This window comes from Zalophus californianus, chromosome 16 (assembly GCF_009762305.2).
Source record: "Zalophus californianus isolate mZalCal1 chromosome 16, mZalCal1.pri.v2, whole genome shotgun sequence".
Taxonomy (NCBI): domain Eukaryota; kingdom Metazoa; phylum Chordata; class Mammalia; order Carnivora; family Otariidae; genus Zalophus; species Zalophus californianus.
The window spans coordinates 24,095,184-24,120,445 of NC_045610.1; the positions used below are offsets into that span (position 1 = coordinate 24,095,184).

At 39.8% G+C, this 25,262-nt stretch overlaps 1 protein-coding gene across 12 annotated transcripts in view; it reads left to right on the top strand.

The window, feature by feature from the left end:
• Nucleotides 1-25,262, top strand: part of ACACA (acetyl-CoA carboxylase alpha) — a 280,816-nt gene that overhangs the window by 127,339 nt on the left and 128,215 nt on the right. For all 12 annotated transcript variants that reach the window (XM_027626351.2, XM_027626358.2, XM_027626350.2 and 9 more), the window contains 13 exons: nt 475-556; nt 986-1,131; nt 2,268-2,418; nt 3,729-3,863; nt 4,229-4,375; nt 4,715-4,903; nt 5,590-5,690; nt 6,638-6,726; nt 11,387-11,511; nt 18,708-18,821; nt 20,037-20,150; nt 21,167-21,256; nt 22,798-22,916. In XM_027626351.2, coding sequence (XP_027482152.1) covers nt 475-556; nt 986-1,131; nt 2,268-2,418; nt 3,729-3,863; nt 4,229-4,375; nt 4,715-4,903; nt 5,590-5,690; nt 6,638-6,726; nt 11,387-11,511; nt 18,708-18,821; nt 20,037-20,150; nt 21,167-21,256; nt 22,798-22,916 — 1,602 coding nt within the window. The remainder of the gene's footprint in view (nt 1-474; nt 557-985; nt 1,132-2,267; nt 2,419-3,728; nt 3,864-4,228; nt 4,376-4,714; nt 4,904-5,589; nt 5,691-6,637; nt 6,727-11,386; nt 11,512-18,707; nt 18,822-20,036; nt 20,151-21,166; nt 21,257-22,797; nt 22,917-25,262) is intronic.

The window sequence follows — 25,262 nt, forward strand, 5'->3', positions numbered from 1 at the left end:
CACGTAATATTTATTTCTTCCCACCCCTTATTTTTTAAAAATACAAATGGTAGCATACTCTGAAACTGTTCACAATTCCACTTGCTTTTTTTCACTTAACAGTATGTTTTGGAGAGTATTTCGTATTAGTACATAAAAGCCTCCATCTTTCTGGGTGCCTGGCTGGTTCAGTCGGTAGAGAATGCAATTTTTGATCTCGGGGTCGTGAGTTCAAGGCCCACATTGGGTTTAGAGATTATCAATAAGTAAACTAAAAAATATATACATAAAAGCCTTCCTCTTTCTTTTTAATGACTGTATAATATTTCATTATAGGACTTTTTCATAATTTATGTGTCAGTCCTTTACTGATGGTCCTTTAGGTTGTTTCCAGTCTTGATATTCTAAAAAGTGCTACCATTAATAACCTTTGAGATTTCCTTATAAACTTCTGGAACTTTCTAGAAGTAAATGTGACTCACGTTGTTCTTTCAGGGGTCAAGTCCTTCCTGCACATACACTTCTGAATACAGTAGATGTTGAACTTATCTATGGGGGAGTCAAATATGTACTTAAGGTATGCTGAATCCCACTGAAGACTACACCTTACTTTTTGTCTTTCTTTGTTAGCTTGCTTTCTTTAGGTCCAGAGATGGGAGAAATGTTTGGTTTACTGCAGGGCAGGGTATTAGTGAAATTATAGTCATTATTTGTGTGCGTAGCCTGAAGCAGTATTTGATGTTTCTATGAAAATGTTTCAGTGTTCTTTAGTATGACAAAGGCAGCCAAGAGATAAAGGAGTCCGAGAACAACCAGGCTAGGGAAAAGCATCGAAGGTTGCCCTATGAGCCTGCAGCAGTACTGAGTCCTGCCCATAGACACTGATGCTAAGAGCACCTTCTTCTCCGAGAGATCTTTCTTTCCTATATTTTGGAAGTAATTATTTATGGGGCCCCACCTGGAAGGGACACACTGACTTGTCCCTTCTGGTTCTCACTCCCTGCAGGTGACTCGGCAGTCCCCCAACTCCTATGTGGTGATCATGAATGGTTCGTGCGTAGAAGTAGATGTGCATCGGTTGAGCGATGGAGGGCTGCTCCTATCCTATGATGGCAGCAGTTATACCACCTACATGAAGGAGGAAGTGGATAGGTAAGGGCCTGTGTGAGGGCCACTTGCTGGTCATTGAGTCAACTTCCCTCTCAGTAGTCAGTAGCTCTGGGGCTTTTTCAAGGTCTTTTTGGGTATTCTTTTTTAAATAAAAAGAATAATATATGTACTTAAAAATTTCAAGAGTACGAAAGTGTTTACAGTTAAAAACATTGTCTCTCTGCCACTCCAGTGTGAGTAGACAATGAAAAATAAGTTCCTCTCTCTTTAAGCAACCACTGTTAACGGTTTATTTATTTTTGCAGGAATTTTATATGTATATACAATATATATGTACATACTGTGTTTTTCTTGTGGATACATCCACAAGTAAAAATAACCTTTAGATACTGTTCTGCACTTTATTTTTTTCCTTTAACATAGATTATAGACTGTTCAACACCAATCATTCAGTGTTGTTGTGACAGTGAAATGAATTAACACGTGTAAAGTGCTTAGAACATTGCCTGAGACATAGTAAGGGTTCAAGAAATGTTAGCTGTTATATCATCATCTTCATGTTTTTTTTTTAAATAGAGATGTCTATTTTTAATGGTCATATAGTATTCCATTGTATGGGTATACTATAATTTATTTAATCTGACCCTTATTGAAGGAAGTTTTGGTTATTTGCATTGTCAACAAAGATGGAATGAGTGTTCTTTGTGTCTGTGTGTATATGGATAAAGTTTCAAATAATGCAATATATGTTAAGAAAAAAAAAGAAGATAGTAGGAGGGGAAGAATGAAGGGGAGTAAATCGGAGGGGGAGACGAACCATGAGAGACGATGGACTCTGAAAAACAAACTGAGGGTTCTAGAGGGGAGGGGGGTAGGGGATGGGTTAGCCTGGTGATGGGTATTAAAGAGGGCACATTCTGCGTGGAGCACTGGGTGTTATGCACAAACAATGAATCATGGAACACTACATCAAAAACTAATGATGTAATGTATGGTGATTAACATAACAATAAAAAATTTAAAGTAAGATAAAGTTTCCAGTTTTGGAGTGTACGCACGTATGTGTGCGGGGGTGTGTGTGTTATGTTTTTGTTTTGTTTAAGATTGACATCATTCTTCCATTCTCTTTTACAACCTGAGGTGCTTTATTGGCTTACATACTCCTACTTATCTCCTAGGTATCGCATCACAATCGGCAATAAGACCTGTGTGTTTGAGAAGGAAAATGACCCTTCGGTGTTGCGCTCACCTTCTGCTGGGAAGTTAATCCAGTACATTGTGGAGGATGGAGGCCATGTGTTTGCTGGCCAGTGCTATGCTGAGATTGAGGTCAGGGTGGGGACAGGGCTCTCAGGGCATGGGAGGGAAGGTAGGAAAGGAGTCTGCTGGGATGGACTGAAGAGTAACAGAAAAGAAATAGAAAATAGAAAGTAAAGAACATTCATTGGTTTTATTGGCTTATGAACACAATTTTAAAAAACAAATAAGAAGCTCACAGTTTTTCTTTGACAGATGAGGAGTCTCTTCCTCCAAAGATAGATACTAGACAATGGCACTTATTGAACGTCAGGAATCCTGCTAAGTGCTGGTTATACAGAAAAAAATATGATAGGTGGAGTGGGGCCACAAAACAGACAAGTAATGAAATACGAGTTCTGAGAGAGCTAAGCACAGAGTGCAGGGGGCCACTTCACCCAGATTGGGGTGCAGCTGGTGGATATAGTGGGTAGTAGGGGAAAACTTCCTGAAAGAGAGAGGACTTGGATCTTACTTTTGAAAGATAGATAGTAATACACCAGGTGAAGAAGGGCAGGGTGAATGTGTAAAGGGAAGAATAGCGTGTGCAAAGGCACAGAAGAGAGGATAGTATATTTAGGGAACTGCAAGGACACATGATATTGCTTGAGAATGGACTAAGGTTAAATGGGAAGTGGCAAGCAAAGATGCTAAATAAGTCATCAGAACTTGAGGTCATGTAGGACCTTATGAGACCTTAAGATACTGTCCTCGAGGCAGTGAGGAGTCCCTGAGGATTTTACACAGAGGAGTGATATGACAAGATTTGGGCTCTAGAATGATTGTACTTAGTGACCTTGTTGAAGATGTATAGCAGGTAGGGAATCCTGTGGGGAGGTTTTTCAAGTACTCTAGGCCAGACATGATAAGGGCCTAAATCAAAGAGATGGCAAGAGAGGAAGATTTCTGAGAGAGGCTTAGAAGAGGTACTTGGCTGGGCTTGGTAATTGGCGGGTAAGGGAGAAAGAGGAGTAAAGAATGACCCTCAGGTTTTGGCGTGGGAATCTTAGGTTGACAGACCGAGCACCTAAATCCATGGGTATGAGGAGGCTCAATCGTTAATCGGTTCTAAGTATAAAACAAGTAAAACACAAACTATGGCAAAATCAATTTAAACATTAGAAACAGGAAATGTCAGTAGCTGTCACTAATCCCTAAAGCTAGGTCCTGAGAGATTTTCTAATTGCTTTCCTTGTACTCTCTTGGAGGTTTCAGGTTTCTCATTTTTCTGGATTGAATTAGAGATAGTATGACTTAGATGTTGAGGGGAAAAACTAGCCTCTTTAAATCATTCATCTGTGTAAAGAGAGGGTAAACTCTATTTTATTTATTTTTCATTATAGGTGATGAAGATGGTAATGACCTTAACAGCTGCAGAGTCTGGCTGTATCCATTATGTCAAACGGCCTGGAGCAGCTCTTGACCCTGGCTGTGTAATAGCCAAAATGCAGTTGGACAACCCCAGCAAGGTCCAACAGGTGAGTAGGAAGGTACTTTTAGTTTTGCTCTCCGAGAGCTGATAACACAGTCGGGGTAGTTTGGAGGGGGCAGATGATTTCAGTGCTTAGTTTCCTTAAGCTTTTCTTTTCTAAAGCATTCTTCCCTCTGATCTCATGCCTTGTATTTGTGCCTATAATGTTATGGAACTAGACTTTGCCAAGAACTATTATGATACTAATATTCTATGATTTCCTCATGACGCTTCCTCCGTTGACTTCTTTCCTTGTAGCCAGGTATGATGAAGGGATGTCTTGATTTTGAATGATGAATCTAAGTTGCAGTGGTGTGTGTGTAACCTGGATAGAAGGTAGTGGATGACTTGATCTCTCATTGGGGTTGACAGGCTGAGCTTCACACGGGTAGTTTGCCACGGATCCAGAGCACAGCACTCAGAGGCGAGAAGCTCCATCGAGTGTTCCACTATGTCCTGGATAATCTGGTCAACGTAATGAATGGATACTGCCTTCCAGATCCTTTTTTTAGCAGCAGGGTATGAATCATTTCTCTTGGGGGAAAGGATGTACAAATAGGGTACCTGTTCTCCAAGATAGATTAAAAGTCACATGAGGATTTTTTTAGAGGGAGCGAAAGAAAGCTGTTGGGCCTGAAACCTTGATTTATGGGATTTGAAGTCTTTAAATCCTTGCTTCTTATCTGTGTTACTGATTTCACATTTAATTGGGATTTAAACCAGAGAACAAGGGCAGTGTTGGATGCCTATATTACAGTTTCACAGTAAATACTGTATGGTACTGAATTTAGAGATACCACTTTATTTTGGGGATTGTGTTAATTTTGTCTGGATCTTATTTTATTATTTTCTTCTCAGGTAAAAGACTGGGTAGAGCGGTTGATGAAGACCCTCAGAGATCCTTCCTTGCCTCTCCTAGAATTGCAAGATATCATGACCAGTGTCTCTGGCCGTATTCCCCCTAATGTGGAGAAGTCTATCAAGAAGGAAATGGCTCAGTACGCTAGCAACATCACATCAGTCCTCTGTCAGTTTCCCAGCCAGCAGGTATTTATAGAGTGACACTGTCTCTACTAGCTACCAATTCTGGAGTTCATGTAGGATTCCTTCCTGTTTGGATCCTCTCTCTGGATCTTGTGCTTTTGCAGTCTTGAGTGTTGTTGCCCTTCACAAAAGTGTCTCAGGATATAAGCCCAATAACACAAGTGCACTATATGTGAAATGTAGAGTATTTGTGGTTATGAGGAAAACCTATTGGCCATGTACTTCATAGAGGTTTATTCTTCGGCCTGTGCCCTAATTAGATGAATTTTGTGAATTTAAAAAGGGGATATTTGAAGTTTTATTAGCAACAACTTCCTTACTACCCCAGCAGCATGCCTTCCCTTTGCCTGTGAAGCTAATTTACATGTAGGGAGTCAAGCTAGGCAAGGAGGGAATAAAGGTTGGACCTTGACCATAAGCATATCCTGCCTGTCAAGGGCCTCTGGTAGGGTGGTAGCTTTTGTGATACACTCATTAGTTCATCTGGGAAAGGGTGAAAAGAAATAAAAGTTGCTTATTTCACACAAGCCTCTAACCTACGCCCAGTAACTTCCAGTTGCTCCCAACATGTGAAAGACGGAAATGATCATGTTATAATTAAGATTACTAGTTGTGATGCTACACAGGTTAATACTTTGGGTCCCTTTGTTGGTTTGGGTTCATTTTTTTTTCTCTTTCTTCTGTTTTAGATTGCCAACATCCTAGATAGCCATGCCGCTACCTTGAACCGGAAATCTGAGCGGGAAGTCTTCTTCATGAACACTCAGAGCATTGTCCAGCTGGTTCAGAGGTAGTTACATTTAACTCCCAAAGAAAGATTCTTTTCTTCTAAGTAGTCATCAAGAGATTTACCTCAGATTTGACTAGAGAAATTAGTATTGTATCTTATATCTTAGAAAATACCTTGTATCTTCTAAATACCTTAGAATTGCGAGCTAAAATGTTTCTGATTACTTCTTTCTAGTCTACATCTTTCTATTGATTATTAAGGCACAGAAATTTCGTTGCTTTCTTTTTCCTTGCAGTTTTTTTTTAAAGTTTTATTTATTTATTAGAGAGAGAGAGATAGCGAGAGCAGGAATACAAGCAGGGGGAGTGGGAGAGAGAGAAGCAGGCTTCCCGCTGAGCAGGGAGCCCGATGCGGGGCTCAATCCCAGGACCCTGGGATCATGACCTGAGTCGAAGGCAGACACTTAAGGACTGAGCCACCCAGGCTCCCCTTTCCTTGCAATTTTGATGAAACTCTACTAATTTTTCTTCTGGCATAGGGCCGAGTATGACATTCATTCTTCTTAGCTTATGGAGCCAACTATTGGACTGAAGGAGCACTGACAGAACATTTTCAACTTTGAGATGCTCATAAATTTTCAGATAGCTCTTAGCCATTTCAGGAGTATAGTGATCATTGCTTCTTCGCAGTGGGAACTGAACCAGAGTGCTGTTAGGTAGGGCTATCAAGTGGTTTTTGGGGTTTGTTTTGTCGTCCTTTTTTTTCTCTCTCCTTTAATTAAAAAGAAAAATCTTGTCTAAGGCAGATTTCTTAGGCTTAGAATTTAAGTTGATCCGGTTAGTTGATTTTAGGCTGGCCTCTGTCCTGCCCTAGAATTCAGAGGGAAAGCAGTTCAGTAGAAAATCTAGAAAGTAAACCTGGGCTCTGGGCTTATTATTTAAATAGTCTGTTATTTAATAGTGTTAGCCTGTTGGGTTTTTCACTGGAGACTTTTTCTGCTTGCCTAGGTACCGAAGTGGCATCCGAGGCCACATGAAGGCTGTGGTGATGGATCTGCTGCGGCAGTACCTGCGAGTAGAGACCCAGTTCCAGAATGGTAAGCCTCTTCCTGAGGACTCTGTTTCTGAGAAAGGTTCCCTGTAGGACTATGCAGTCACTGAGCCAGTTCTCCTATCACTAACACCTGCCATGAACAAACTCTTCCCCCTGTTACCCCTTCCTTAAAAACTAAACCTCCATATCCCACTAGTGCCCAAGAAAGGATAACAAAACACAGCTTGATGAGATTGTGAATCCGGTGTGCTTCTGGAAAAGAGTTGAGATGATTTTTCTAGTAGAGATGAGTATTCCATGTTGATGTCTTCTTGACCTTGTTTAGTGAGAGTTGGTTTGAGTCATGACCAGGCTGAAATTGAAAAACTCTATCTGAAGAGCTTGCCTCTTGCCAGCTAATCCACAGATTGAGCCACAGTCATCTGAAAAAGGCTCAGATTTTCCAGTACTTTTCAGTGTATCATTTCAGTGGAATTTATCCCTGGCTTTCTCTGAAGAGCTTCATTAAATGATGTATCAAGTTTCTAAATGTGAAACACCTCTAGCTAAGATTTTAAAAGCTGCGTACTGCTGATATTGCTTCCTGCCACAAGGTGGCAGTGAAACATCACAGACTTTGAAATACTACTAATTGTTTCCTTGTATGTTTTGCTTTCTTTTGCATCTTTTATTTATTTATTTTTAAAGATTTTATTTATTTGACAGAGAGAGACACAGCGAGAGAGGGAACACAAGGAGGAAGAGTGGGAGAGGGAGAAGCAGGCTTCCCACGGAGTAGGGAGCCCGATGTGGGGCTTGATCCCAGGACCCTGGGATCATGACCTGAGCCCAAGGCCCACGCTTAACGACTGAGCCACCCAGGCCCCCTCTTTTGCATCTTTTAAAGGGTGGCTGTGCCACTCACAACCAGCAAAAATACTCAAGTAGAAATTAGCAAACCAAATCCAACAATATATAAAATAATACATCGCAACCAAATTGTCTTTATCTCACTAATGCAAGCTTGGTTAATATTGGAAAAACCAACTACTGTAATTTATTATCTAGTAGATTCAAAGAGGAAGAACCATGGTCATCTAAAGATATGGGGGGAAAATTTGACAAAATTTAATATTCATTCATGATAAATAAACTCTTGGCAAATGATGAATAGAGTGGAACTTCTTTAAACATGTAGGGGAACTTTAAAGTTCCCCTACAAAAAACATCCATAGGATACTTTATGCATAATAGTGAAACTGAAAGCATTGTTGAGAGCATCCCCTTTAAGACAGGAATAAGACAAGGGCACCTGCTCTCACTGCTTCTATTCAGCATCATACTGGATGTCACTGGCTGAGGTGGTGCAGTAAGGTAAAAAGAATTAAAAGGTATGAGAACTAGAAAGGAGTAAGGAAATAAATCTGCCACCATTAGATATGATGTCTACCTGGAAAACCTCAAAATATCCACATATTTATTATTAGAATTAAAGTCTAACAAGGTTGTTGAATGCAAAAGTCAATATACAAAATCCAATATACGTTTGAATTTTTTATATCTTTATAGTACAACAACAGTTGTTTAGAAAAATAGACCATTTAAAATAGCAACCCAGAATATGGAATACTAAGGAATAAGTCTAACAAAAAATGTACAAGCCTCAGGACGCCTAGGTGGCTCAGGCGTTGGGCATCTGCCTTTGGCTCAGGTCGTGATCCCAGGGTCCTGGGATCCAGCCCCTCATCGGGCTCCCTGCTTGGCAGGAGCCTGCTTCTCCCTCTCCCTCTGCCTATTGCTCCCTGTGCTTGTGCTCTCTCTTTCTTTGTCAAATAAATAAATAAAATCCTTTAAAAAAATGTACAAGCCTCTTTTGAAGAAAATTATAATGAGTAAACAATAATAAAGATCTAAATAAATATCACAGTCTTAGACTGGAATATATACTTGCAAAGTATTGATTCTCCCTGAATTCATCTATAGATTCATTGGTGTTCCAGTAAAAATCCTAGTAGGGAATATCCATGGAATTTGTCAAGCCGATTCTACAATTTACATGAAAGAAAAGCCTGACAATAAACAGGATACTTCTAAAGAAATAGAAGGTGGAAGATTTGTCCAGTCAAATATCAAGATTTAATATAAAGCCATATTAATGAAGAGATTGTGATATTAGTGTAGGGACCGATTAATAGACCAATGGAACATAATGGCCTAGAAACAGATCCACACATATATGAAAATTTACATTATAACACAATAGGCATGATCATGAGGAAAGGATAGACTTTTCAGTAAATTATACAACAATGGCTTATTTATTTGCAAAACCAAAAAAAAAAAATTGGATCCCTATCTTAAACCATATGCACAGAAATCAATTCCAGATGAATTAAAGACTTCGACATATTCTATAGAGGCAAAACTACTAATTTTTTAGGAGAACAGGCCTTATGAACTCAAGGTAGGGAAGATTTTGTCATAGAAGACACACAAAGTGCAAACTATACAGGAAAAGGTTGATCAATTTGACTCCACTTAAGAGCTTCTGTTCATGTAAAAATCCCCAAAAGAGACTGAAAACATAAGCCACAAAGTAGGAGAACGTATTTACAAAACCTGCATCTAACAGGGTGTTAGTAAATAAGTAAAAGACAACCTCATAGAAAAATGGGCAAAAGATAATTCACAAAAGAGAGAATACAAACGATCCACAAATTTATGAAAAGATGCTCAAGCTCATTAGTAATTAGAGAAATGTGAGCATAAATGAGTTTGGCAAAAATTAAAAAGTTGGATCATCTTCCACTGCTTCTGTAAGTGACAGTGCAAATTTCCAAAGTGCAAACCACTTTGGAAAAGTTTGTCAGAACCTTAACAGAGTTGAACATTTTAAATATTCTTCAACGTAGCAATTTTACTCTTAGATAATAGACTCTAGAGAAACTCTTACATACAAGGAGACATACACAGGCCTATTCGTGGTAGCATTGTTCATTATAGCAAAAAAGGTAACAATTAGAACATACACAAGTAGGATAGGTAATTGAATTCTAGTATATTCCTACAATGGATTTCTACACCGTCGTGAAAGTAGATGAACCAAGTTACACATCTGAACAAAAGGATGAATTTCAAAAACATCACATTGAGAGATAAATGGAATAAATGTAAAGAAAAGCCAAAGAATGAGTAACATAAAATTCAGCTTAGCAGTTGTTTCTGAGGGAAGCACGTAGGATCCTTCAAAGATGATTAACAATGTCCTAAGATGGTAGTTACCTGGGTGTATATTCTTCTGTATGTATATTTCATAATAAAAAGTTTTTAAAAAGGGAACAGTTGGTATCATTGCTTTCTTTCTGCTTAGGGTCTCTGCTGTCTCTTCCCTGGGTAGTCTTTTTATTTCTCCTGGTGCTAGTAATTCCCTTTACCAAGATACATTTCTGTTGTCTCTTCAAAGCTGTCTTGGTTGGGAAAAGTATGAATTTGTATAGGACAACCAGTTTTTAAACAGCCTCTATTGTGTTCTCAATGGGTCTTATGTGAGATTGTCAGTTCTTAAATATTGTAGCCCACTGTTATTCAAATATATTTAGTTTCATTTTGAAAAAAATCAGTCTCTAATATTTAAAACACAGCCAAGTTACTCTGATTGAAGGTACTCAGTATTCTAGGAATCCATGGTAATACAGCCAAACTGTTCTGGTTTGTAACTTAACATGGATTCTGAACTGAGGTGATAATCCTTTAGTATTTTCATGATTTCGTAAAATTTTGACCTCGAGACTCTTCAAACACGAATTCTCCTTTACTTGGAAATTTAATTCTGAGGTAAGCTGTTTTCTGAAGAACCAAATATTATATCCCATGGCAGATATCACTACAATAAACCTGAAGCTTAGGCCTCTGTTGCAAAGCATAGATTTCCTTGTCAGAACTAACCTGCCCCTGGTGGCCTTATAAAGGGCCAGTGAAAATATGCATAACTGTACTCTCCCTACAGACCTTTTGACTTAATGTAAGGTTCTCCTTGATCTCTGCCTTAGTTTGGATTTGGAAGCCTAGGCATTGCTTAGCTGTTTTCATGGATTTATAGGGCAAAATGTTGATTTCAGAGGTAGCAGCCATCCCTCTGTAGATAGTGACAAGTTTGTATGGTTTTATTTTTGAACTAAAACTGTTCCTTATAGTTAGGTAAAACATTTTCAGTGAGTCAAACATGAAACCAGAATCTCAAGCCAGGGGCAGACTTTAAAGATCATCAAGTTTAATGGTATTGACATTTCTTCTTAAGCAGCAGAACCCTCTCTGCTAAGGAAATCATTCCAGGAAGCTAAATGAGAGAGTTTAGAGTGAGGGTGGGGGGGTGGAATTATTAACAACCACCCAGTCTGTAAGACATACTTTCCCTCCACCCTTTTGGCGGGCGGGGGGGCGGGGTGGTGAAATGAGGCTCAGAGAGGTAAAGCAATTTTCCAAGAAGCACAAAGGAAATTGGTAACAGAGCTAGGCTTTGAGCCCAGGTCTTAGACCAGATTGCCTGACTCCTAGTCCAGTGTTTCTTTTACTAAACCTCACTGCCAATTCTGTACAAATTCATCCAAGGAAATTCTTAAGGTGTTTCCTTTCACTGCTTATCAGGTGAATCATATAAAAAAACAAATCGCATGTAACTGAACATTCATCCATGGATGAGGACCAGTTCTCTTTGCTGCTTGCAGGTCACTATGACAAATGTGTGTTCGCCCTTCGAGAAGAGAACAAGAGTGACATGAACACTGTACTGAACTATATCTTCTCTCACGCTCAAGTCACCAAGAAGAATCTTCTGGTCACAATGCTTATTGTGAGTACCATTTTTCAGAACCTGTAAGGATGGTTGATGTGAAGAAAGCATTTCTCCTTCTGAGGTTCTGTGGTCAGAGGAAAAGCTCCTTGGTCAGAGGAAAAGCTCCTTGTCTTTTGTAATTTGGGGATGAGTGGTGCTTGGGTTGTAGGTGAACAGTTTCTCACCTCTCCCTCTGTCCTTGACCTGAAGGAACCTGCTCCAGTCAGGAGAGGCTTGTTCTGGCTATTGTGTATGCAGTCCTGCACAGGAACTCAGATCTCTTGACTCTGCTTAGAGATGCCCTGTGCTTCCCCATCCCTGCTGTCACTCATCACAGTAGCTTTAAAATGTTATCTAGCCAATATACTTTGTCATGATAACTCTTGTTTGTTCCATGAATATAAGGGCTCTTATGTCCCAAAACTTAAGAACAAAAAACAGTGTTAGAATTTCAGTACTGCCCCTCCCACCAAAGAAATTTAAATTTATTCTGCATCTTCTTTGGGTCCCTTTCTCTTTTACCTACATGGAACTCTAAGCTCAGATTCTTGTACTGGTAGTGGATACATGCTTTTTTCCCCCATAGCCTTGTAATATGAGAATTAGTAGAAAGTGGGAAATAGAGGTGAAACTAGTAAATGTGATTAGAATTAATGTACATTTGACCGGTGGGTAGAAGTTTTGTGGACTTTGGACTTAAGGATTTTTAAAGATGATTTGTAAGTCCTTCACTCCTAGAGTTTTCCAGTTGAGTTAGTTCTAGGAATCGGAGAACAATAGGACTATTCTTAGCGTCCCCACCCCATGAACAACTGCATGGCTACTCTTTTTTGGGGACCGAAGTACCTCTTTACTCCTAGAATTTCCTCTCTTGTCCCTTTGTGCAATTAGCATTCTTGGTACCTTGATTCTATCATTATGTCTCAGAGGGAAAAAAAAACTAAATCATTACTGCTGTTTTTTATTTCATAGTTCAGAATAAAGGGAAACTGTCTAGTTCGTGTTTCTGGTTAACAACAGCACCACAACTTTGTATCTGCCTAGCTGGTTAACTCTCAAAGATATAACTTTTTTTTTTAGAATAGCCACTTTTAAAAACGTGTAATTACAGGGAGAGTTCATTACCTTTGCTACCCTAGAATGGCTAGATGGTAGGGAAATCAGAAGATGCATGTGAAAGGAAAAAATATATATCAGCACTATGTAATATTTCAACTTCCCCAAGTGACAGGTTTCAGCAAAGAAGTGCTATTATCTATGGCAATTTGCTGATTTTTTTTCCCTCAATCAAAAGAAGGGAGAGATCTCTGAGCAGTTAGTTTTTTTGTTTTTTTATTTCAGTACAAGGATTGCTAATTCTCATTTGGATAAAACAGGACTTTCTGGCAGAAAAGAGTAATGAGGAGGGAGTGGCAGAATCTCTCAGTTTGGACCTAATATGCGGTGTATTTGCCTTTTTAGGGAGCTAATGATGGTGGGTTTTCATTTTATTATGATTCCCTTTTTAAGGACTTAACAGTTTTCTGCACTAAAAATAGACCAAAGCCCAGAATCCTTGGAGCAGCAGAAGAGTAATGATCGTCCAAGACTGTCGCTGGGTTTCTTAAATTCTAATTTGTAAGATATAGGGGCTCGGCTCGCTCCTTTTGCGGAGTGATTGTAAGTAACGCTTGCCTTAAGAATCTCATTATTGGAACACGGAGCCATATTTCCTCTGAGAATTCTGGAGTAGCTTTGAGCCGGGGCTGTTCATTTCTCAAGTAATCACGCTGGTGTGATGGAGAGAGAAAATGGCAGCTGTTCGGAGCTCAGGCCTTCAATTTTCTTCAGAGTCCAGTCACTCAAGTGTGTAATTACACAGGGGGTGCTGCGGAGGCGCTGGGCCCTGTCAGAGAACTGGTTTGAGGCTTTGCTTTCTGCTTCTGCCAGTCAGGACAGGCAGAAGCCAATGGGGCTCTGACTTGCTGCTATTCTTTCTTCCCCACCTTGTCATCCTGCTTACTTCTTACCTGCATGGATGGTGCCCAAACTTTCCAACAGGCTGAGCTCTTTGGAGAAAAGAGCTGTTGTTAGTGTTTGGGTTTGGATGACTAGGGTGGTTGGGGAGGAGAGGGGGAGGGGGAGGAGGAAAAGGTTGAAGATGTGAACCAGAAAGATGGATTTGTCCTTTTATTTTGGCATTTTACATTTTTCTTAAAAAACAAAAAACCCAACAAACCAAAACTCAGCAAACACAGTAGGATCTGTAGGCTTTCGTATCACTGAATTTCTTTTGAAATATCCGCTGCTTTCACCTTCTCATAGAGATTTGGAAATCAAGAAGTTAACTGATACGCTTGAGCTGAGGGCCAGCTAGCCATGTCCTATGCAGCAGGAATGAGAGCTCAAGAGGTGCTCCTTTCTGGTCTGATATTACTGAATACCAGATGTGGGGTTTCCTTGTTCCTTCTTTGGTAATGGTCAGGTCTCACCGCCATCACCCCACCCCACATCTGCATTAATGTTAGTGGCTGGTAAAAGCTATTTTACTGGTTTGGCTTACTCTTTCTGTAGGTCTCACTGTCTCTTACACACATCACCTGGACATGGTGGTAGCATTTGAATTCCCCAGCTTGTGTTCTCTGCCACTTCCCCTTTTTCTGCTTACCTTGGCTTCCTGATTGATTGTTATGTGCCCAGCATTTCAATCTTTGCTTTCTAGAAGTAGGATTGTTGATGGTGTGCTTTGCTGAGCTAGATGATGATTTCTGGGGCTTTTGAACCTAGAGGGGGAGGGATCAAGACAATCAGGCTTCTGTGAATCAGTGTTACAGAATGTGGGCTGCTCCAAGGAAGCCCTCATCCCCTCCAGGCCATTAGCATAGCGCGTAGTAGTAACTTGCCTCAAGGACTCTTGCGCAAATTTGTTCTAATCTTTCATCCTATCCGGAAAGCAGAATACCAAGTAAAATGCTAAAGTCCTATCATTTTTCCTCCATTTGGAGGAACATGGTGCCTCGATTGAAACCAAAGTCTGGAAGATCAAATTTATTTTTTTGAAAGCTCTTTTTATTTCTTAAATTTAATTTCATAGGAGGGGCGCCTGGGTGGCTCAGTCATTAAGCGTCTGTCTGCCTTCAGCTCAGGTCATGATCTCAGGGTCCTGGGATTGAGCCCCGCATCGGGCTCCCTGCTCAGCGGAAAGCCTGCTTCTCCTGCTCTCACTCTGTCTCTCTCTGTCAAATAAATAAATAAAATCTTTAAAAAAAAAAATAATTTCATAGGAAAAAGCTTAGAACATTGTTTACATTTACTTAGAGATACTTATGAGATTATTATTTTTTTTTTCTTTTTAAGAGAGAGCTCCGTGGGGAGGGGCAGAGGGAGAAGGAGAGAGAGAATCTTAATAGACGCGGGGCTCGATCTCACAACCCTGAGATGGAGACCTGAGCTGAAATCAAGATTTGGATGCTTAACCAACTGAGCTACCCAGGTCCCCGTACTTAAGAGATTGTTTAGCCAAATTAAGCAGTTTGGCACCAATACAAAGTATCACCATCCTTCTAGCTGCCTAGATAGCAAAGTACATATCCAGTAGCCACTTTGATGCTGAGTAGTCCTCCCCTTACTACTTATATGTTATTTCTGGTATGATCCACATGAACATGATATAAACCATGCTCCTTATGAGTAATGCCGTGCCTATGAGCCTCTGATTTGGTTTAGATGGGGAGCCTTTCCTTCTTCCTCTTAACATTACTGCGAATAATTGTGTCCAACATGTAAATAAAGTCTTTCTCAGTGAACGCAAGTTTGTTGAATAAGGGTGATATTAACAATGTCTTGTTAAACCTGTCCCATGACGTCCTTGGAATGTCAAAAAGTCCAGCTGTGACTGGAAGAAGCTACCAGTCCATTGCTGATTTGGGGATTAGTGCCTCACCCAGCTGAACAATAGTTAATGTCTTGAGAGCATTACACATTAGTCACATTCCATTTTGAATTGCCTTCAAATCTTAGGATGCTAAGATCATGTTGCATTATACTGGGCTCTTCTGGCAGTCAGCTGCATAACTTTGACTATGGTTTGGACACTTAAGCATGTTTGTTATATTTCTGCAAATCTGAAATGTTCCCTGTTGTTAGCCACCATCCAGGTTAAGAATAATTATGAGAAATAAGTGTGTGATACACAACCTTAACCATTACTGAATAATTACGTTCACTTTGGCCTACAGATTTATGCAAGTAATCTGTAATCCCAGAATCAGCAGGCTCATTAAAAGAACCTCATTCTGTTGAGGAAGCACATCTATGGACATAGTCACCATTTAATGTCATTGTTACAAAGTATTCACCAGAATTCGATGGGAATGTTAGACTTCCCATAGGAAGCCTGTCTCTAGGCTAGAGGGCCATAAACTTCCTTCTGGATGTTTGTATCTTCGGATGGTTGGTTCTGATAAATAGAATGGTCTTTAGTCCCTGGCGGTTTCTTATAGAACCTGAACATTGTCCAGGTCAAGGACAAGAAAAGGTTGAGAAGGTTACTTTATATGTGATTTTCTATTGCCAGTCTTTTTCTAAGTACTCATGATGACAATGGAGAAAATAATATTTGAATGAAAAATCCAAGTCAGGATAAACTAATGGAGGTAGTGGTTTATTGGTACTGTATTTGATGCTTCACATCCCAGAAAGGCCTGGTTTCTGTACTTTATCACAAGGAGCCTGGGAAGACTTTCAGTTGGTGATTGTGAATGAATAATTACTTCCCTATTATTTTTTTTTAAATCCTCCATAGTTCACTTTTCTTTCAGATACTGTTTCTTTTTCCCTACCTGTCTTCTCCTTCCTTTTCTCTTCTAGTGGAAAGATGAAACAAAAGTCGTTTTTTAAAAAAGTGGTTTTGTGTGTTGTTAGAACATGATCTATAGTTAGGCAAGAGGATAGCTCCATTTTTATGTGTGTATTTTAGTTTAATCTCAAAAGGTAAACCTGGCTTTCCTTTCAAGGGAAAACATTCCGTATCAAAGCTGTTGTGTCTGATACAAGTAGGTAGCTAATGTTCTTACTCTGTCATGTCGGCTTTTGTTGCTAGATGTTGAGACTTGAGTCTGGCTGTTTGCAGAGAAGCTGAGTTTTATTACTTAGGACACCTGTTAGGTTTTTAGATCTTTCAGTGGGTCTTTCTGATGAATGGAGTAAGAACCTCAGAAAGGAATATTTTTCTCTATTAGGAACATTGGGAAAAGAGGGATTTGGTAGGAAAAACTTGTCTTGGTTTCCCTATCCACTGTTACCTGTGTGTTCTGTCTTCCTGTGGTCTTGTCCCTGGTGATTTTACATACTCCCTTGAAATTCTCTTTAGCTCCATAGATCTCAACAAAAGATGCAACCTGGTTGCATTTTCTCCCTCCTTTTTCCTTTTATGCCGTAGGGTGGGTGGAGAGGCCCTCTGGTCTATGACTTCATGCTCAATCAAACCCTGGATTTATAGTCACCTTTTAGCCACTTCTCTCCTCCCCTCTCACATCAGGGAATTCCCTGAACTAAACAGGTGAATCTTCCCACTCAGATCGGTGAATTCCCTGTGTTCAACAGGTAAAAACAACACGTGCACTTCCTTAATTGTAAATCCCATCATGTGTTTTACGACTCTGGACATTTGGAGTAGACTTCTGGTTGGTGGGTTGGAGAACCAGAAAGTATTTCCTGTTTCAGAATGTTTGAGAAGGGCCGTCTTGGTGGCCCGGTTGGTTGAACATTAAACTCTTGGTTTTGGCTCAGGTCATGATCTTGGGGCCGTGAAATTGAGTCCCACGTTGGACTCTGAGGTCAGCGTGGAGTCTGCTTGAGATTCTCTTCTGTTTCTCTCTCAAATAAATAAATAAATATATAAAAGATTTTAAAAAAAGAAAAAAAAAATGAAGCCTTCTTCCCAGCATGGTGGTGCAGTGTACTCCAAAACTGTTTACCCTGTGATGTGGAAGGTAGTAGGGGTTGTGGAAAAGGTGTTTTGGGAAATGCATATCTGCCCCAAAAGCCTCAAACTTTTGTTTATACTGTTGTGATAAAGGGACTATAAAGAGTATGCCTGAGATGAGGAAGGTAAATATGACATAGAGATTCTTCAGGAAAAAGGCTGATAATCAAGGTAGGAAGAAAATCAAAAGACAGCAGCAGTAAGCCTTTGGGGATCTGGTCATCTTTCATGTCCTGTTGGTAGTAGAGGGAGAATAAAACTTCACTACACTATAAAGGCAATTATTTCAAACTCCAAGTAGAGGAACTGTGCCTAAACGTGTATATTTTATGTGGTATGGTGTTAGGAACTTCTATAAACAGCTCTGTAAATTTCAGAAAAGGACAGACATTTATAAAAACCGCACCTGCAGTTTTCTCAGTTTAAATGAAAATTACATGGATAATGGATGAATTTAGGGAATGAACTAATATTCCACTGGAGAAGAAACATTTTTCTCAAAATATGATAGAGATTTTTTTCTTAAGAAATTTTAACTTTTAGGAGAGGAAGGACCCAATTGAATAAACCCTTGGACTATATAATAGGAGCATGGTTTTTCCCTCTAATCCATCTAAGGATTCACCATGTTTAGTTATCCTGGAATGATTCTTGGTACAGCAAGAGGATAAATGATTTCGGGTATAGAATTGTCAGCATATGAGATGGTGTTTTTATTTAGTGTGTGTTTTTAAATGAATAATTTGTTCTTGTGCTTCTGTTTTACACCCTCCTGGGATGCTGAACATTTGGTGTGTAGAATGAAAACCACCAGGAGTGGTTCCTTTTGCTTTATTCTGCCTTCTTTCCAAAAGTGGGAGAGGGAACAGGAAAGCCTTTAGTCCCCATATTATTTAAAACCTCTTACAACTCTGAGGCCTCATCTGTTATTTTTTACTCAGAATTCCCTGACCCCTTTTAATGGTCTCTGATGATTTCTTCTGTGTGTTGAAAGTGCAGTGTCAATTTGTAAAGGAATTCACTAGGCATTTTGAATACGAATGACTGAGGGATTTGGGTTTCTCCTTTGCAGTGACTTCCTCTGGGATCTTCTTGACCACATTGTTTGGGATAAAAATAACAAGAACTTTGCATTTTCTTATGAATCCAGCTATGTTTACTTTGGTTTTGTCCCCTTTTCCTATTTCAGAGTTCTAGCCACAGTTCTTTTTAATGTGAATGTGTATATGTTTTTCACACCAACAATTAGGACCAATTGTGTGGACGGGACCCTACTCTCACCGATGAGCTGCTGAATATCCTCACAGAGCTAACTCAACTCAGTAAGACCACCAATGCCAAAGTGGCACTTCGAGCACGCCAAGTAAGGACATGTGTTGATTATCTTGAGAGAGAAACGGTTTTCACAGATTGGGTGGTCTTAGAAACAGTGAGCTTTTACTCAGTTGCCTGACAAAGATTGTACAATTTTCTACGTTATGTCTTCTCTTTGCCCTCAGAACAAATGTTTTCGTGTAGTATGTTTTTTAAAGAGAAAGGAAAACATTCACGTTGAATCTCTTTAAAATAGAAGTCTTTTTCCCCCTTATAAAATTCTGTTACCATTTCCTACATTTCTAGGAGCCTTGCAATAGTAAACCAGGGTCACATGGAGGAAAGGAAGCTAACGGACGGCAACAAACTCTATTTTTCACTTCCCAAAGGGAGCTTAGAAGCATGTGAAAACTTTTTTAAGTGTGTAGGAAAAAATCAAGTGTGGAAAGCAGAAAGATAATGCAATGAATCTGAGGTGCTAGCAATCAGAACAACCGTAGAGAACTCTGGTTAGTTTCATCCTGTGGTCTTCATTTCCATTCCAAAAGGTTTCAGCAAGGAAGCCAAGAAGTGGTGTACTCCCTGTTTCAGTGCATGGGCATTGACAAGGAAGCAGCATTTGAAGCCGTTCAGTGACCTTCTGCTTTCTCCACAATTGTATCCATGTCACTGAGCTACTCAAAGTTACTGAACCTCTCAGTGGCCTGCTGAGACTATTCAGGTCCCACCGTGTCCCTGTGTGTTTGTGACGCTGCTCCTCAAATACATTGGTGTTATATCCCGACACCTTCTCCTTGATACCAGTACCTGGGGCGGTCAGAGCAGCTTTTCCTAGTCCTTCTTTCTACTTCAGAATTGCAAAAGCCTAGCTCTGTTGCCTCCACCTTCCCCACAGCTGCTCCCTGCCAGACCTGATTCCCAATTAACAGCTAGTCATGCAGTCCCCAGGACGAGCAAGCTTTGCAATGGTAAATCATATGCACTGAGGGAACTTGACTGAAGCTGTTTTCTCTCCCTCCCCCGGCGCCCCCATGGGAAATTGCCCACAACGCAAATCATGGTGAGAGTCAACCTAGATGCGGTATTTGGTGGCATTGGCTTTCTGTTACAGGACATAGAAGTTGTTTCACTTGGTCTCTGTTTTATCTTTGATGCCTGCACTTACAGATTTATATTTATTGCTTTTGTATCAGAGCTGCCTAATAGGAGGCTAGAATAATCACTCCCTCAGGAACTTATGCCTCTTATTTTGCTCTCACGCTAGGTCCTTATTGCCTCCCATTTGCCATCATACGAGCTTCGCCATAACCAAGTAGAGTCCATCTTCCTTTCGGCAATTGACATGTATGGACATCAGTTTTGCATTGAGAACCTGCAGGTATGCATGTCGCCCTCTCCTGCCGCTCTGCATTCTTGTCCCCTTATTCCCAAGCACGATTTAATGAGTCGGTCTATTCTGATTTTCTGTGTGCTGCAGTTTCATGCCTTGATTGTATAAAATGTTGTATATTTACAATATTTTTTTCATAAAACTGCTGTTAGAATTGTAGTTGAACTTAAAAATCAGATAGACCTGCCTTGATAGATGTGTCCTCTTGAAGTCTTTACCTCTTGTGCTTTTTTATCCAGAAAGTATTCTGGGCTAGAATCAGGAGGTCGCACTGGCTGATGTCTGGTATTTGAGTCGGATGTGCAAATAAGGTAGTTGTGAGTCTTCTAGAGACAAAACTACTTCAGTCATTTAAGTTTCATTTCATTATAATGCTTACTAGTAAGCTTTATACAGAGCCACTTTTATAGAAGAGTATTGGCTAATTTTACTACTAACTGGAAGAACCTTGACTATCACTTTTTTGACAACATCATTTTCTCAGGAATGACATTCTATTTTTCTACCTGTAAATAAGAGTAATACTGTTCCGTCTAGCCAAGGGAGTCTTCAGGCTTTCTGTCAGATTTTCTTCTGGAGAACCTAGAGAGGAGGAAAGGATGTTTTTATTTACTTGGTTCACAGTTGAAATAGAGGGTTTCAACTGGGGTCCAAATCTGTGTTTTACCACAGTGGAGGATTGAGACAATATTTGAGAAGTTGAGTACAAATATATGTCAGGAAGAGTATTAATATGGTCATTAATAATATGTCGTTAGTGTATTACTTTTAAGAAGTTTACATATATTAATTCTCCTGATGCTCACAACAGACCCATGAGGATAGGTATCATTATTTTCCCCATTTTGTAGCTAAGGAAGCCGGGGCACAAAGAAGGTAAGTTCATACATGACATCTGTAGACAGAATTCTTGGGTTACTGAGTGCTTCAAAATGCCAAATATTGTGCACTGAAATCGGTCTCTTTTGGATGTGGTGGTTCAAACTTGTCTCTGTGCCTTCCAGAAACTCATCTTGTCTGAAACATCTATTTTTGACGTCCTCCCAAACTTCTTCTATCACAGCAACCAGGTAGTGAGGATGGCAGCTCTGGAGGTGAGCTTTCATACCAACACGATGTGACCTCTTTCTAGCTGCTTTCTTCTGTCCACTTGGCTACTGTATCAGTCCTTTTTATTTGGCCTTAAGGTTGGTGCTTTACAGTCTTCTTTTCCCCTGAAACAAAGACTTGCTTTACTCAAGTGTTTCAGCTGAACTAATCACCACTTCTGGGCTCTAATCACGGGAAAATAGCTGCCAGCATTTTTCAATAGTCTCTACTTTCCAGATATTTGAATTCTCTCATTTCATAATAAATCAGAATTCCCTATAAAACAATAAAAGATAAAAGAAAAAACATGGCTGACCATAACATTTACCATTTTGTGATTTGGGCCAAATAAAATGGATTTTCGTTATCTTCTGAATTTTCGGGCAGCTCTTATGAAATATTTTGTCGTGAGAAAGAAAGTAATAGCATTTAATGAACTGTGTTTTAGGTGCTTCACGCTTTTTCTCATTTAACCCTACCATTACTTCATGAAGTAAAAAGAAAGTTAGAGTTTGTGACTTGGCCACATTTACGTAGATAATAAGCTGAAGGGTTTGCATTTGAACCCAGGTCAGTCTGACTCAAAGACTTTTCTGTTTGCACTACATCACTCTACCTCATTAAGCACAAAAATTGCAGGCCCTGAATACTGCTGTAAAATTTCCAAGTAGATATTTTTTGAAGATGCAGAAAAGGAGTGTTTTAGTTGATTTTATGTAACACAGCATCACTACAGTCTGTTGCAAGCTCCTTTGGCTTACTTTTTATTTGTATTCTGTGGGTAGAATATAATGTGTCCTACTCAGTAAATACCAAATTTTAAAAATATCTAAGTGTCTTAGAGTGCTTTCATGTCATTTAATGAGAAATCTTCTTATATGCCTCACATGATGATAGAATCCCATGTAGCATTTTCTGTACGTGGCAAATTGGCTGCGAAGTGCACAAGGTCAGATTGATGGTTTTTGCTGAGATGGGGCCTGTTGCTGTTTTTTTTAACTCTTGAGTCAAGTTAGTACATGTGAGATACTATGTCACATTATGTCTTACTGCTCTTGCCTACGGTTTGGGGGATATGAGTAATTTAAAATAATTTGGGGCAGTGGGAAAACAAAGATACAGGATAGTAAAAGAGTTGAAGTGTTTCTGTCTTCTACCTTCACTCCGCAGGTGGCTCAGAACCAGTACCTCTCATTTTTCTCGCTGCTGGCTTTTATCTTCTGTTGGGATGATCGTGCACAATGAGTTAGTAGTTGTGATTCTGTATGCTTGCTTTTACTAATGATCAAACCTTCTCCTGAGTTTGGGTTAGTGTGAAAGGTTGTGGCCCAGCTAGAGGTATCCAGCAGAGGCAGGGCAGTTTTATTTCCATTTATAGTCACGGGTATAGTTTTAAGACTTTAGCTTTATTAATCAAAGCAAGTTATTTACGTTCAGAGCCTTCTTCTACATTGCATACCTTTCTCAGGAGTATCCTTTTCCTGGACTAAACATGTCTTAGTTTTTGTTTTCAAAGTGTATTTACTGAGGATTACTTTTTGACCAGGTTTATGTTCGAAGGGCTTATATTGCCTATGAACTTAACAGTGTACAACATCGCCAGCTTAAGGACAACACCTGTGTGGTGGAATTCCAGTTCATGCTGCCCACATCTCATCCAAACAGGTGAGTTTGAACTGGGACGTGCTTCTGAGCCAGCCAGAGATGTATCAGGATAGTTAAGAGGGGTAATGTATGTGGCAATTCCATGCATTTTTGGTTTTGGCTAGAAACAGAGCAGAAAATGAACACATTTAAATCATGAGAGAAGAGCCTCTTGGTACCCACTTTTTTTTTTTAACTTTGAGTCTACTTAAGATAAAAATTTGAGGGTTGCCTGGGTGGCTCAGTTGGTTGAGCAGCTGCCTTTGGCTCAGGTCATGACCTCAGGGTCCTGGGATCCAGCCCCACCTTAGGCTCCCTGCTCAGCAGGGAGTCTGCTTCTCCCTCTGCCCCTCCCCACCACTTGTACTCATGCATTGTGTGCTCTGTGTCTCTCTCTAATAAATAAATTCTTAAAAAAAAAACAAAAAAATTTGAGGCTTACTCCATCATTCATGTTTCCTTGTATTATGTCATTGAGGAAAACAGTTCTTTTCTTTCTTTTCTTTTTTCAGATTAGAATTTACTGGCATTTTATTTGCTGGAATTTTGCCAGAAAATCACTTTTTTAGCAGTTTAAGTCAAACCGTTGGAACATGAAAATATCTTGGGTGGGGGTGCTGGGTGGCTTGGTTGTTTAAGCATCTGACTCTTTTTTTTTTTTTTAAGATTTTATTTATTTATTTGATAGAGAGAGAGACATCGAGAGAGGGAATACAAGCAGGGGGAGTGGGAGAGGGAGAAGCAGCCTTCCCGCTGAGAAGGGAGCGGATGTGGAACTCGATCCCAGGACCCTGGGATCATGACCTGAGCCCAAGGCAGATGCTTAATGACTGAGCCACCTAGGCGCCGCTAAGCATCTGACTCTTGATCTCAGTTCAGGTCTTGATCTCAAGGTCATGAATTCAAGCCCTGAGTTGGAGCCTACCTAAAAAAAAAAAAGAAAAGTTGGCTGGAATGCTTTTCTTTTCTATATATTTGTTATAGGTTAATTGAAACTTAAATCAGGTTTTAAAAATCACACTTCAGAAGCAAACTGAAATTCAACTAAACTCTATAATTAAGCCATGCTAATTCCATTATTTTTCCTTTCCTAAGCCCTTTAAGAAGTAAAATGTACATACAGAAATTTATTTTAGTACCGTTTTGGTTTTAAGATGTGAAACTACTTTATCTTGTACACTGATTTATTTTTAAAGTATTCTGAGGCAGTGAAAACTGAGGAATCCCACCCACACATGTGTTTATCCCCTCCTGTATTTTCATTCTTTTTAGTAATACCATAGGAAATATAAATACCACAGCCAATCTTAAGCTGCCCCCCTCCATTTCTTCTTTATGGCCTTTGGTTCTTCGCTTTATATTACAAAGTACTGTGTCTTCAGGGATCCTTAGTTATAGACAACAGAAATGGTTTTGTTCTAAATTGCTACTTCACCCAAAGCAATAGAAACCGTTCCTAGAGACAAAGAGGTCTGTGCTGAGACTTTTGGCCACTGGATGCCACTGTTGATCCAGCAGAGGCCAGCAGATGAGCAGAGGCATCTTCAGAAAAAGTACTTCTCTTCTTTGTCTCAGAAGATCCTTTCACATCTCTACCTCAAAAATACCTTATGGCTGGCAGAGAAAAGCATATATCCTTGATTTAGCAAGCATCTCTCGGTACATTTTTGCCTCCATGGATTTCAGAATCTCATTTTCTAGAAACGAATGGTTGTCCTTCAGCGAGCGGCGAAGTACTCACGGCACACATGGGCTCAGCACTCGGTCTTCTTTCTTCTCCTGCATTTCTTGAATAATTGTAGAGAACTACATGCTATACTTAATGCTCTTTTTAATTCTCGGGACATTCTCCTTTTCTTCCTGCTTTCTGCTCCCTCTTCCCTGTGGGCAGTGATTTGTAGTCATGCTGCAGAGCTGCTTCTGATTTCCTTCCCTCCTCATTGCTCCCCTTGTCTTTCTGAATTGCTCTCCCTGTCCTACTTTTTATTTGAGGCTACGTATCCAGTTTGGTGAAGGAAAGTCGACTGGAACATGAGAGAAATGCTTCTTAACTGTTTGTTAAGAAATCTTATTCACCTTTCCATCTCAAGGATATGAATCTTGGTTATTCCTGATATGGCTTCAAAACTTGGATGCTTGTCCCTCCCAACATCTGAGGTATACACATCCCTATGGATAAAGACCAGACTTGAATAGAACTGTGATCCTGTTTTCTCTCTCCGGTCTTCTGTGGTTGTGTGTATATGAAATTGTAAACTGCTAGATTGTTGTTAGTAGTATTAGCAGTAGTACTAGTACTGTAGATGTGAAGGTGAAGATAAGGGCAAGTAAAGGAGGTTAGGTAAAATAATCCTTGTGAAAACCAGA